The following is a 14,299-nucleotide window of genomic DNA, read 5'->3' as shown; positions in this document are numbered from 1 at the left end:
CAGGGATGGCTTCCTGCAGGGCAAGTGAGCTGTGCTGGCCCAGGAGTGCCCACGCCAGCACGAAGAGAGACCCCTGCAAGGTCAGAAGAAGAAGCAGCTGCTAGGTGGTCAGTTCAGGAGAGGATGTCAGGCTCCACCTACACCTCAGGGGAGGACAGCTTGCCTCCCAGCCAGAGACAGTCCCTGTGGAGCCCAGGCTACCACAGACAGGTTGGGGACTGCCCGTAGCCAGGAGCCCCTCAATCCACGTGGGTACCCCACCATGCCTGGACCTGGCCCTGCAGAGGGAAGCAAGTGGCTCTGTTCTTGCTGTTGTCTTGATTTACAACCCTGATATCCTTATACTGCCATTTCTTTTCTTTACTGCTACCCCCTCTCATACTCCTTCCTAACAAACATCTTCATTGTCCTGCGAGATGAAAGACATTTTCATCTAAGGAAAAGGAATATGCCCATATTCTTCCACAAATGTGTATGCGTGTATATTCCAGTAAAATATATGACTTTTAGAAAAGGGATATTTCCTTTTTGATCCAGTTTTTGTAAAATTGAGAGTTACTTATGGAAAAGTTGGCTTACTTTTTTGTATAGCCTTTTTTAACTTTTGAAAAAATAGTACATTAAAAATACGGGGGTAGTAGACAAAAAGACAAATGTGTCATTAGAAATGTTTTAACACAAGTAATCCAATCTAAAGGTAAGATCCATTTTCTCCTGCATTTATAATTAGCATTTTGCAAAACATGTCTTGTTTAGCAGCCTATATTGCAAAAGGATTGATTTCATAGAGGTTTATTAGCCATAACAAACCCTGTGGGATGTGCCCAACCTAAGCCTTGTGTTACTGGAAGGAGAAGTTTACCTTAGAGCAAAGGAAAGGGCTCTGTCGAATAAGCAAGTGACTGTGACTACAGTTGGCAGAGCAGCCCCAACTTACTTGTTCAAATCCACAGGGTGGCAATACAGACAACCCTTCTGTGCAATTGCAGGTCATGTTCGAGCTGGTGTTATTGCTACCGCAGGTCCTTCAGAAAAAGGTGCTGTGCCTTCCAAGATCATTACCCATGCAATTACACTGATAAAGAAATTTGAGCTAGATGCTATACCAGCATATTTGCTTCTGCAAATATTTAACAACTGATAGATAACTAACAAGCACTGGAACGTGGCATTGCCGAAGTAAGATAAACTTCTCCAGAAAGACATTTTGGATTTATGCAGGAGAAAGCGATCTGGAATGTATTTTTGGATCCTGATAGAAACTGCTTGCACATGAAACTTAGCAGAGACAAAATTTCAGATCATCCTATCACAAGTGTGAGTTTATTTCATATCCTATCAATTTGTCCTCATATAATTTGATTCCCAAAGGAAGCTACATTCATTCCCGCCATGTCAGCTTGCACTGTGCTTAAAGAGAAACATGCTGGTTTAGGTTCAATAAATTCTGCACGGAATCTTGATTGTCAAAAATTTCTGGTTACATAGAGTCATTAGATTGTAGCTGTAAGATATGTTGTGTGGACAGCATGTAATCATGATCTGATTCAGTTATTGAAAGAGGTTCTACATACAACTTTGCAAAGATTTAGAACTAAAGCCTACAAGTCAGGGAATGTAGAAATATTATGGGGAGGATGTTGGGTTTTCCTATTTGTCTTCTGTCTGCTTTTTATTACTGCCTCATATTCCCTACAGCATGAATACTAGGATTATCCTCCTATGATTCAGGAAGCAGAATAATAACACAGATGAGTTGTGAGGTCCCGGACCGTACAGTTTCTTGCTATTGATCAATAGGTCAATGTCTTTCTGCAAAATTGGAAGTTGAAGAGCTGCAATTTGAAAGTTCTCTATTGCCACTTATAAGTGAAAATTGATTTTTCTAGGCAAGGGAAGTACAGTAAATGTAGTCTTTTTGGACTTCAGTAGACCAGTTGCCACTTGACCACAACTGGATGTATTAGCTGAGCTAAACAGGAGATATAACACGAACAAAGAACTAGGTAAACATCTGGTGATGATGGTAAGCTGTGCTGAAAGCAGAAATGGTGGTCTAAGGGGAGGTTACTAATGCCGTTCCTCAAGGATCAGTTCAGGAACAGTCCTTTGTCATTCTTCCACTAATGACTAAAGACAAAAAATAGTAGCATGTTAGTGAAATATTCATGATACAATCTCAGAAGTATTGTGAATGCTGAAAAAGTATCATTCAGGAAGAACTGAGTAGCTCAATGTACTGCAGTAGCAGAAACTGGGTGACATTTAAAATATGCTTTTGGCAATTTAGAAAAAAGTTCTGCTGCAAGCTAGGAAATCCTTAGTTGGAACCACCAAAAGAGAAGAAGAAAGGCTTTGATCCAGTGGTTAATCAGGAGACAGCCCATCCACAGAACTGACGGGGTCATGAAAAAGGCAAGTTCTATTGCTAGGCAGACTGATAGAGATATTTCAAGTCAAATTAGGGAAGTATTAATACCTAATTACAAGGCACAGGGAAAATCCATCTGGGCTACTGTATGCAGTTGTCCATGTGAAGGATGAAGACTTTTTTTTGTAAATTTTCTATTCAAGAGATAATAAACAGCCTTCTTGGGGCATAAGAGGACTGAAATTCCAGACCAGCCTTTTAGAAATAGGGAGTACAAAAAAATCAATTTTGAATCAACTTGGTAAGGTTGCAAAGGGATGCCGTGATGTGTTCACCTTCTTTGGCAGGGGCTGGACTTACAAGATCCCTTCTAGTTCTTTATTTTGACCACCCTCTATCATTGTATGCAATGAGCCTGTAGGGCTTAGCTGACAAACTTCTTTCTTATGGCTTATACTGTGTTAGATTTTATATATAGTTTTCAGTGGCAAGTACTTAACTTTTTATAACACTGAGGTACAAACGGAACAGTCTTGCTATAGTTGTACTGAAAGAATGAGGATGTGAGTAGTATCTGTGCTATTTGTTAACCAGTGCCTCTTTTTCATTTTTGACCAGAGTATCATAGGGTCACTGAAAAGGTGAAGGGACCTTTGATTTCAAGCCCATTTACAAGAAAGATGTTATGTTCTTCAGACCTTGTTCTGTAATGATTAGAGGTGTTAGGGTAAGCAGATTACGCTTATGATTTTAAAGGTCAGATTTTATAATCCTTTTCATTCTCCATCCTTTTTGTCAGAGCATTTAGTAGACTAAGATCTCTTACAGAGAAAGAACACCATGTTTCGGTAGTTATCATGGAATATACAATTTTGTAAGCATACATTATGGGAAACTGAATGTCACGGTGATTCACAAGCAGTTTATCTTCCTGATAAAAAATAGAATGAAACATCTATATATGGTCTGAGGCCAGTGGAATCTTTTTACTCCCTATTTGCTAGGGCTATATATGTATTTAAGCGAGTTTAAACCGGGGAGTGGCAAGGGGTGTTAACATATCCTTATAGGTGATTACAGTTTATAGCCAAATTATCTCCTGAATTACATTAGCTGAAATCAATGTCTTCTACTAGATGAACAGATTGTTCCATAAAACCTTGACAAATAAAGCATTAATAAGTGTCAGAGCTGACCTGGTCAATCGAATGATTTGCTGACGCTTCTTTTTACCACAAGCCTGCACTTTCAAGTTTAGTGCCAAAGGTTCACTATATATAGCTGAAGACAGCAAATAGATGTTCTCTTTTTACGCAGATTTCTAACTAGCTGCCTGTTTCATTATCTCCTCACTGGGGCAGCATTTTCAGTCAGGAATTTAAAATATGGTGAAGCTACAGTTGCCCAATCCTGGCCTGGAGGACAGGATACCTTCCCATACAGAACTTGAGGTCCTTGAGAAAGAAGAGGCAGACTCCAGACCAAAATGGGATAACAAGGCTCAGTATATGCTGACGTGCGTAGGGTTTTGCGTGGGCTTAGGAAATGTGTGGCGGTTTCCGTATCTCTGTCAGAGCCATGGAGGAGGTATGTCTTTAATATATCTTAGCTAACTTTGGCTATAAACTAGGTTTAATCTCTCTTTTGGGAGACAAATAATGGAATATGTTCAGAACTGGTCAGTTCCTGTAAGAACAGTGATGTTCATCTCTAGAAGACTGTCTAATGGAGAAGGTTATTTATTTCACAGGTTATGAACACCCACTGAAGTCACGTTAATGATGGAAGAAAAGGAAGGGACTGTTTTTATTTCAGGCCACAGGATTGATCAACTCAGTCTTGCACTGTCATGTACATAGTATATTTTCTCAATCTAAAACTAATGTTACTTTACATACATACATCTATATAATGTATATTTAAAAATGTTTATAAACTACTTGGGAGTATGATTCTGATCACGATCCCAAACGATCTTTTCATAATAGGGTTTTCATTGGGTTTGGACTGATCTGTGTATCAGCTGCAGGATCAGTGTGTGTGTAATTTATGCCAGGACTAACAGCATGAAAGTAGTTAATGTTAAGAATATTTTTTTAGCAGTTGGTGTTATTAAGTAATTTCAAATCCAAATGTATGCTATTCACCACATAATTTACTGTGACTCCTTAGGGTTCAGGTTAGGACTGAATGACCATATTAAAAATGTTGTTTCACTGTTTTGCTGTTTGTTTTTAAAGATGATCTTGAGCTGAACCGTTGCTTAAATATTATACGACAACATAAATTTCTCATTTTCTGACAGTCTTTTCTGCCCACTATCTACTTGTTATCTGCATTTCACTCTGGGATATGTGTAAAAAGTGTTTGTTCCTTTGTGATGTTTGATCCTGAAAGAAAATTTTTCTCTTAAGGAACGGTATTTCAAAGTAATTTTCATTAAATGTACACAGAGAGATGTTTAAAAATCGCTTTTCCTAGTTAGAGACGAGACCAAGGAGGGCTCTGTGGGGAGCTGCTGGTACAAACTGAGGCATGTTTAACAACAGATGTCTCAGTTGCAAGAAGAGATGCTTTTAACATTAAGATTTTTCTAATGGGCTGGTGTTAGAGTTTGCAGTGCAAACTGAAGGTCATTTGCAGCACAGCCAACTCTTGTAATAAAAAAGTTACAAGACACACACACAAAAAAATCATAACCCCTTTTCCATGTGTGACAATTTTAAATTGAAAAAGTGGATGGATATCTCCAAAATTCATGGCACTCATTGGCTTCTCAGGTTCTTCTACTTAGTCTTAGAATGTGGACATGCCCTGCTTCCCAGGGTTGATTTATAGGCACTTTCCTGCTTTTCTGTCTATCTTTCCTTTCCCTCGTGTTCTAGCCATATGAAATGCAGCTGAAAAATGAACAGCCAACAGATGCAAAGAACTTGGTATGGATCATGGTTTTCTGACTCATGTCAGTGAAGATTTATGAATTGCTTGTGTGTGCCTGTCAGTACTGTGTTTTAATTTATCCTTTGGCAGCAATTATTTTCCTTTCTCATCATCCTGTGGCTTGTCCTTGCTCAGGAACACTAACAACAGTTATCCCAGGCTTCTTGCTTCCCTGGGACTCTCTCACTCAAATTTGAGGCAGAAATTGAAAGGCAGGACATAGCAAAGAAATGACATAGCTGGCTCTGGGCTTAGAGCTACTGTACAGATATGTGTCCCTGTAGCTGGACTTGCTACTTTCTCTATCAATTCTTCTGCCTAACACCAAATGCTGTGACTTATATCAATACATAAGAGTGAGCCGCAACGCCTTCCTGTGGCTTCTTAGAAAGGCCTCCTTAACTGCATCGCATGTGAGGGTGTAGAGCTGTTGTGCAATTCCTCCTCCTTCCCTGCTGTACGGTGCACCTCAGCCTCTTCTGGTAGGTCTAAATCCAACTCCTGCCACCACTGCCATCCTCTCATTACAGCACCTGTTCTCCAACTTCTCCCTTCAATCAGAAAAAAAATGGGTCTTGCTGTTCTTTGGATAGATAGCTTTGAATTTGAACACGTGACTATCCGTATTGTAAAAACAGATCTGGAAGTTCTTATTTCTGAAGATATTTTGGTGTTGAGATATTTTCTACTTCATGAGATTTTCTGGTTCCTTTATCTCTAATTCCCATTCAGCCATGTTCACAGCATAGCAAACACCCAATAGATGCAGCACCCTGCATCATCTTTGATTGCACAGACACTCTTAAGTCTGGTGTCAGCTACCTCCAGTTGGAAATACATATTTACTAGACATTTTGGACAAGTTTTGCCTTAGTCCTTGCCACTCAACATGGTTGCCAAGATGATTCATTCATCTTTGCATTTGTGTGGCCCACTTAGGGACACAGATGTGCCTCTGTAACAGAGTAGGGGAAAACTGCAACGTTATGCACCTTCTTCCAAGTTAACGAATACAAAGCATACACCACACTCATGAGTGCACTGAGGCAGCTCCATTTTCCCCTAGTCTGTCCAGTACCTTTACCCTGGGTGGTGCATATCTTCACACTTTATGCCTTCATGGAGGCGGGATTATGCTGCTCCTCAGTCTGACCCTGGCATGATTATTTTATAGAATCCTAAAGCTCACTTTGGATATGATGGTGGATTATGGCCATGCAATAAGAGAGAGAAAAAAATACAGCTATTTACCACACAGTAAACATCTGCAGAGGATGAGGAAAAAGTCCTATGTGATCACATAATTAGAGGTTGTTTCATAAGGTGCATGCAGAATCAAGGTTGCATAGACTACCTCATGAAAATAGTTTCTAATTTCTGAGGGTTGGCTTTGCTATCTTACCTTCTTTCTTTTTGAAATATGAGTTATATGAATGAACGTTTGGAGTCATTTAGCATGGGTGAGGTCTGGTAGCAAGGGTGTAGATAGTCAGTATTTCAGCAAGGACACTCCCAAATGAGGTTGGTTGTCCACCTACCTTGTGAATCAGTGTTTGCACATTGTATATCCCTCATGAAACATAAATGGACTACAGTGCAGTATAAAATTTACCCTTGTAGTACTTGGACTTCAAGGAAGGTGGATTTTTTCTCTGCAAATTGACTGTAGTGAAGGTAGTTAGGAACACTGAGTTTATAGATAACTCTTATTTTCAGATGTTTGAACTTAAGTCTGAAATTATTTGAGGGCTGCTTCTTCCTAAACACAACACTATGATAGTGTTTTAACACTGTGATACCCAAATATACAAAAAGGATTTGGTGGTTACATAATTTACTTACTTTTGTTATCATAGATTATGAGTTTATATTTTTAAAAATTGAATATTTACCCCAGTAAAATTTAGTAGAGTAAAGCACATTTTATCCTTTTCACATCTTAAAAGTTGTAAAATGCATCATCACCACAGGTGAACTAGATTTCAATATACACACAATGTAAAATCTATGGTGTTTTCCTCGGTGCTTTCACCAGCTTGATGAGATTGAAATTTCCTGTCATTTGATAGCTCTCTCTGACATTACACATAGCTTTTGTTTAAACTTTATTGAGCAACACATCATTTAATCAACTGTTAAACATTTGTGTTTCATCCCTGATAAGTATTATAAAAAAGAGGATGTATATTTAATGCTTAAACCATTGATAAAAAAAGAAGTCTCTAAGTCTATGGCGCACATATGTCTGCAGTAAACCTTGCCACTGCGTGAGGGAGAACTTTTTCATCTCTGTGCATGCCACACTGAATGAAGTGACAGTAATGACATCAGCAGTTCCTCACTGGTACTGGTACCCTCACTACAGTTCAGGTCTAAGAATATGATAGCATAGAAAAACAGCTCCGTCTGAAGTCTACCTGTCTTCCCTTTATAAGGAATTATGTGAAAGCAATAAAATTTTTTTCAATTTCACATTAGAAACTCTTAGATTAAAGAGAGACTAATAGCTATACAGATGTTCAAACCAAATATTGTGTGTTCTGAAATACAGTACTGAAACAGGATGAGAATCTAATATCTCAGCTGTAAGCTTTCAGACTGGAAGATTACTCATTGTTCATATACAACATTTATTTTCAGATCGTTGTTTCATTTCTTAGGTTCATAAAATCGTGACAGCTTAAAAAGCATTGATTTTTTAATTATTTTTTTTATGTCCCATATAGCAGCTTTGCAGAGTCATTGTCGCTTATTTTTCCATTATAGCTTCTTTCAGAAAGGTTGGGGAGAAATTGAGAGAAATGGAAAATACAGCAGAGCTGGATTTCTGAGCTGGCTGTTAGAATTGAACCCTGGAAAGAGAAGAACCCAAGAAAGAGAAAAAAGTGGCATACGTGATTGAGAACTGCCATTTTATTTCTCTTGGAAATATACCAATATTCCTACAGCTAAATATAGGTAGTTTTACTTATTTGTCCAGTTCTGACATGACACACCCTGCATTTTTAACTCATCAGAGCTACCATACTATACATGGCGAGCCCTTCAAGCTAGAAATGTTTCAGTTGTATCTGTTTGTGCAGGGATATAGATTCTGCACTGCAGGTGTATACACACACCATGTACTTTATGTCTGTGTTAACAAAAGGGGTGGACAGAGACCCACCTTCTCCATTTGTGTCCATCCCAGAACCTGAAATTTATTTCCCAGTGATTCCAAGGTAGCGAGGATCTGGGGAGCTGTGAGCACACAGTTGGACAGCACACCTTTTTCATGTGATAGGTGGCTCCACAAAGGGCATCCTTTCCCCTTTTTGTGGCTGCGCAAGGAAGGTCATGGAGTCCCTTTATCTGACTGCTCTGTCAAAGATGTGTCATGCTTAAAGACTTCTTTTATGACATCTTAATAAAGGTACCTCTGTAAGTATCTCGAGACCTCAGGAAATCTCCTGAGGTTGATAGAGCGCTTGTGGCATGTCCACCACAGAAGATGGTTCAGTTCTGAGAGACTTGCAGCAAATTTGATGCACTGTGCTATCCACAGGGAGAGTTACGGTGCAGGGACAGTGCTGTTGCTGAATCTCGCTATCTTGGAGGGTGAGGCATGATGTCTACCCAGACTGCTAAAGCTGTATGAGTGGAGGTCCACTTTGCATTTAAGGTTTGCAAGAATGTCTCAAACATGGAAAAAATGGAGCCCAAATCAGAATATCAATCAGCCTGCTTTCTACTGAAAGTGAAAAGTTGAGACTACCTTTGAATGCTTTCTAAAGGAAATGCTTCTAATGCTTCATAGGAAATGGCCTGATCTTCTCTCCCTTCTGCTAACAGAGATGGTAACTACAAAAAAAAAATATTTTCTTTGACAGGTATTATAAGAAACAAGTGGTCATAGATTGAAAGGACTATAAAGGCTGTGTATTTCCTTACACAACAAAATCTTTGACCAGGGGGATTTCTAATCAAGTCCTTAAGCGATCTTACTGTGATCTGATGGAAAAAAAAGTGACGTGTCTCCATTAGGAGCAAAGGTAGTTAAGCTATGCACCTTAGCAGAACTAACTGCCAGTCCATTCTTAAGTTTCAAGAGATGATCTAAAAACACTGCAAGTTGAGTTTCAAAGGGTGACAAGGACTTACCCTGAGTGCAAGTGAGGAGTATTTGGATCAGGTAGCTGTACAGATCCATCTTCTGGACTTAATTACCATTGCCGAGGAAGGGCTTTACCAGAGAGAAGTGAGATTGCAATACAGCAGAGACCTATCCAGCATCTGAAAGGGGAGGTAAAAAGAAAAGATACAGGTGGAGCAGCCATACAAACTCTGTAGGGTCAGGTCTCAGACTCTTAGGAGGTGTCTTGAGCTTAAAATGGAGAGAATGCTCTGGAACTAAAAATTGCTGGTATAAACACAGTTATCTTGTCCTTATCTCATCTTACCCACATGAGAGCTCCTGGACAGAGTGCAACAGGAGGGAAACTCTGTGCCAGCCTGACATGAGGTTGGAACACGTGACATATTTCTGGCTGCTTGCAGCTCCACGCATTAAGTAACGTTGTCTCTGTGAAAGGCCAGAGGCTCTGTTTGTGGAGGTTGTCCCACTGACCCTCCCAGGTAGGAAGGAAGCCATTGGGATGTAGGGGGACAGATCTCAACAGTGAGAGGACACTCATCGCGTACACTGCAAAAATCATGTTTTCTATGAAAGTAAGAATAAAACAGTTGGGAGAAGTGTTATTCACAGAAATAGGGTGGGGTATCGGTAGAGAGCAAACTCTTTGAAGCCAAATCTGCATGCACTGCATGTCTAATCAGACGAAGAGGGGCTCTTAACATGCATGCCAGTGCATGTTCCAGCACAGCTAAGCAAGTTCATACAGACAAAATGGGACAAACCTTTAGAAATGCCAGAAACTGTCTGAAAGGACAGAGGGAGTCAGTTCCTCGCAGTGACCAAGCCTGACACAGTTTCAACGAATCCCAGAACCTCTGCCAGAGTTGGGTAAGACTTCTGCATCATCAACAATGACTCTGGGGCACAGGCAGCTGAAGAGTACATCACCATTTCTGGTGTAGTTGCCTTTCAGCAGCCAATCAACAAGTCATGGAGAGAGGACTGCCCTGTTACATCTGACATTAGCAGCTCCTGCTGCCAGTAATTTTGTAAAAGTCCCCGGAGTGGTGGGAAGGCAGAGGAGAAGAACCTTGTTTTGGAAATGAACCTAGTCCCTCTAAAATTGAAATATGCCCTATACGTTTTCACATGTTTGTCATGTGAAAATACATATTCAGAAAGACACAAGTCAGGAAGTAATTGCTTTAGCTCTTACCTACATACCATTTGTAATGATATCTCAGCTAAGATCACAGTGCTAAATTTGAATTTGCAACTAGAGGAGTTCGGTTTCCTCAAATCTAGTATGGACCACCATCCTTCATTCCTTTCCGGCATTACAAAATAGCCTCTTTCCTCCAAGGTGAGAGAGTACCAACTTGAGGCTCCTAGATCTAACAGGTAGCTGCTCCCCACTAATGCAAGGCTTTTGTTCTTGCAAGGACTACGTGGTCTCTGGAAAAGGGAACGTAGCTGAGATATGAGAAGTGGGGAAGAAAATAAATGGGATACCGTCTTCCTTGGTGACGATGTCCATATTACCCATTTCCCAAGGTGATAGACTGACACAGAAGACAGAGAGGAAGAGTCAGCAGAGTTGGAAGTTCAGCAAACTTCTCTACAAATAACAATTCATAATAAGTCCTTCAGTTTTTCACTAATAAAAAATATATCTGAAGTCAGTTATTCTTCTGTCTCTCCTTTGAAACCTCTTCAGTTTGTCAGTCTCCGTTTTTACAGTGATAGTTTTTAATGCATACAAGATGAGCTACACTGACTTTGAAAAGTGTTAAATTTTTAGTAAGAAGTTTTTTTGTTGCTAAATGACATGCTTTACTGAAGTCTGAGAATATAATGTCTACACAGCTACCTTTGGCAACTGGCTTCAACAAAAAATATATTTGCTGGTTCATCAGTGATTAGTCATTCAACTTGATGTGTGGCATGTGCATTTTCAAAGTGCTCAGCATTTTGAATAGCATCTTTTGTATTCAAAACTACTGATTTTGATTAGTAAATCTCAAAAATGTCAATGAAAGACAGGTGAGTAATTAGCATTACTTTAATTCCATAGGAGTGGAAAGCAAAAAGCATAGCTGGCCGATTTCATTATAATAGTGGCCACTTGATACAACAATATTTTTTTTATCAGACTTTATTGAAGTACACAGAAAATGAAGACTTTGCAGTAATGATCATTTCTAAAACTCTGGTGTAGACAATGTCAAGAAGATACCCCGTGGAGCAGAAAAGCATGCAGTTCAGCTCCTCCGAAAAACATTCAACTGCCTTGAATTCAAAACTATAGTTTCCATTCTTCAAATTTCCTCTTTCACTGTTATCTGATTTTCATTGCATACATGAGGAAAAAGTCAGCAAATACCCAGACCTGAACTTTCACATACTGTTTTGCATTTTTTTAATGCACTTAGATTATTTACTGCCCATGATTAGGACGTTAAAGACTTTTTGTAATGACAGATAACCATAATTCTAGTATGTAGCAATTTTCAAGCATTTGACTCTGCACTTTGGTATTCCACTGTGATGTTATACGTTATCTCCATGTCCGACAATTTATTCAGGAAAAAATTGATTTTAAAAACTTGTCCTATACTAACCAGTCTTGTCATAATTAACAAGGTTTGAACCCTGAACTTAGATCTCTTCTACTCAAACATAAAAACTGTTGAACACAGTTGCCAGGAAGTTATTGGTTATTTTAGGCAGACAGCCCCAGGCTACTGCCTAATCTTTCGAGGCATCTTGCTTAATGTGTTCAACTACTTCATATAATTTGCATGATTCACAATTATAAAACCATAAACTTTTGCAGAAATAAAAGGATGTCATTCCGGGAAAGTAACTACCTTTCCTCCACTTGCAATCCAAAGGTGGCTTCTTCGCAGTTTAACCTGGGGCATGTATAATTTGTGTTTATGTTTGTCATGTGGGAAGAATAAGAATTCCTACCTGAAACCACATATGTAATGAAGTCCCCTGCTTGGGCAATCAGGCAAAAGCATTGTTCAGAAACTGGAGAAGGGTTTCCACAAGTATGCTTACAACTCGCTTGCTGTTTCAAAAGCCCTCAGAACTGAAGTTTGTGCTTTATTGTAGCACTTCACTGATGGGAAACATCTTTTTTTTTCTTACCTATTTCAGGAGCCTTCATGATCCCTTTCCTGATTTTGCTAGTCCTGGAGGGTATCCCCCTGCTTCATCTTGAGTTTGCCATTGGTCAAAGGCTGAGGAAAGGCAGTGTGGGAGTCTGGAGCTCTATCCACCCTGCCCTGAAAGGGGTTGGTAAGTCTGAAGAGGATACAAAAAGCCACCTGAGAAAGCACAAGTCTCTGAGCTGATAACCTGAAGAGCAAAGCTTCAGGATTTTATTCTGGTGTGCCATAAGAGACTCCAGGATCTATTTCTTTTCCCTTCTCGCTAACTCTCCATTGATAGGTCACTCTAATCATGATAAGGCCCTATGACAATTTTGTGTCCACATTCCCAGGTACTATGTGTCCAGTTAAAACCCTTCTCTAATTTGAGACCAATTTTGGGTTTCAGAGAGATTTTCTGTATTATTGATATTGGCTGTTTTTACCATTAGGATGTACGTTTAAGTGTGTCAAAAATTTGTTCTGTAACCTTTTTGTGGATAAATAATAGTTGAATCTTTTTCCAAGCTGGTCTAGCAGACTTCAGCTCCATGTAATGTTCCTTTCTTACATCTGAGAGAGGTAACACGCTAAAAGCCATGGAGACAGTATTTTGCAGAAAATACTTCTTCATATCCGTATTAGACTTCTGAGTATTCAAACACTCTATTTGACGATGTAGTAAAAGCAGCATGATGCACACAGCATTAAAAACTCCACAGATAGATACCTCATTACACAGGAAACACAGGAGGTGCCATCTGAACATCAGGAAACACTGGGAGGGTGACCAAGTATTGGCACAGGTTGCCCAGAGCTGTTGTGGAGTCTCCATCCTTAGAGATATTCAAAATCTGCCTGGACACAGTCCTGGGCAACTGGCTGTAGGTGGCCCTGCTTGAGCAGGGGTTTGGACAAGATGACATCCAGAGGTCCCTTCCCACCTCAGCTATTCTGTGATTCTGTGATTACCACACACTTGAAAGGGAAGAAACACAGCCAGTTAGAACTGTTGTTGGCATCCACTGCATCTGTAAATCAGTTACAAAGGGTATTTTATCATTGCATCTGGAATTTTTCAAACTTTTTCAGAACCTAAGAGCCCTCAGGAGCTAATCATTAGCGTTTACTCTCTGCAAGAGAAGTATTGCTGATCTGAAGGAGTTGTGGGAGGGGAAGAGCCGCCTGGCCCAGGAAGCTGTGGCAAGGTGCCCACACTCCATCGGGCAAGAAAGAGCAGGATGCATGTGGAAAGCCAGAGGTTGATTACTTGGGAGCAAGTGGAGAAGGAGAGATACCAGCTTGAATCCTGCATCTTTTCACAGACTGTGCCTCCTGGCAGCTGTTCATCCCATACAACAAAGATTAGCCAACCACATCTGCTGACCTCTGCAGTGACCTCTATGCAGACATAGAAGACAATCTGGGTCTCATTTAGGCAAAATCCCAAGTCAGTTGAGCTTTACATGTACCCAGCATCCCAAACTCCCTAGATATCAGCGGGCAAGACTGTGAACAGGATTGTGTAGCGTCTGTAGGTAGTTAGTCCACCCACAATGTTGGCTTCTAAGCGGATGTCAACTTCAGTCCCAGGGTAGTTTTAGGCTGTACGTCTATGTAGGACTCACCTGTCCAACCTTTAGGTAACGAATTCACAGTGATTAAACCTACATCCAAAATAAAGAGAGGAGAGGGGAAAGGCTATAAACCATGGAA

General features: G+C 40.0%; 1 protein-coding gene across 1 annotated transcript in view; it reads left to right on the top strand.

The window, feature by feature from the left end:
* Positions 1-3,725: 3,725 nt before the first annotated feature.
* The window catches only part of SLC6A19 (solute carrier family 6 (neutral amino acid transporter), member 19), a 24,033-nt gene continuing 13,459 nt past the window's right edge, over positions 3,726-14,299 (top strand). Inside the window, exons 1-2 of the mRNA XM_009330438.1 lie at positions 3,726-3,958; positions 12,591-12,731. Coding sequence (XP_009328713.1) covers positions 3,757-3,958; positions 12,591-12,731 — 343 coding nt within the window. The 5' untranslated portion in view covers positions 3,726-3,756. The remainder of the gene's footprint in view (positions 3,959-12,590; positions 12,732-14,299) is intronic.

The sequence above is a fragment of the Pygoscelis adeliae genome, unplaced genomic scaffold, assembly GCF_000699105.1.
Source record: "Pygoscelis adeliae isolate BGI_AS28 unplaced genomic scaffold, ASM69910v1 Scaffold78, whole genome shotgun sequence".
NCBI lineage: Eukaryota > Metazoa > Chordata > Aves > Sphenisciformes > Spheniscidae > Pygoscelis > Pygoscelis adeliae.
The sequence above is the reverse complement of the archived record's forward strand: the minus strand, read 5'-3'. Positions and strand labels throughout refer to the sequence as shown.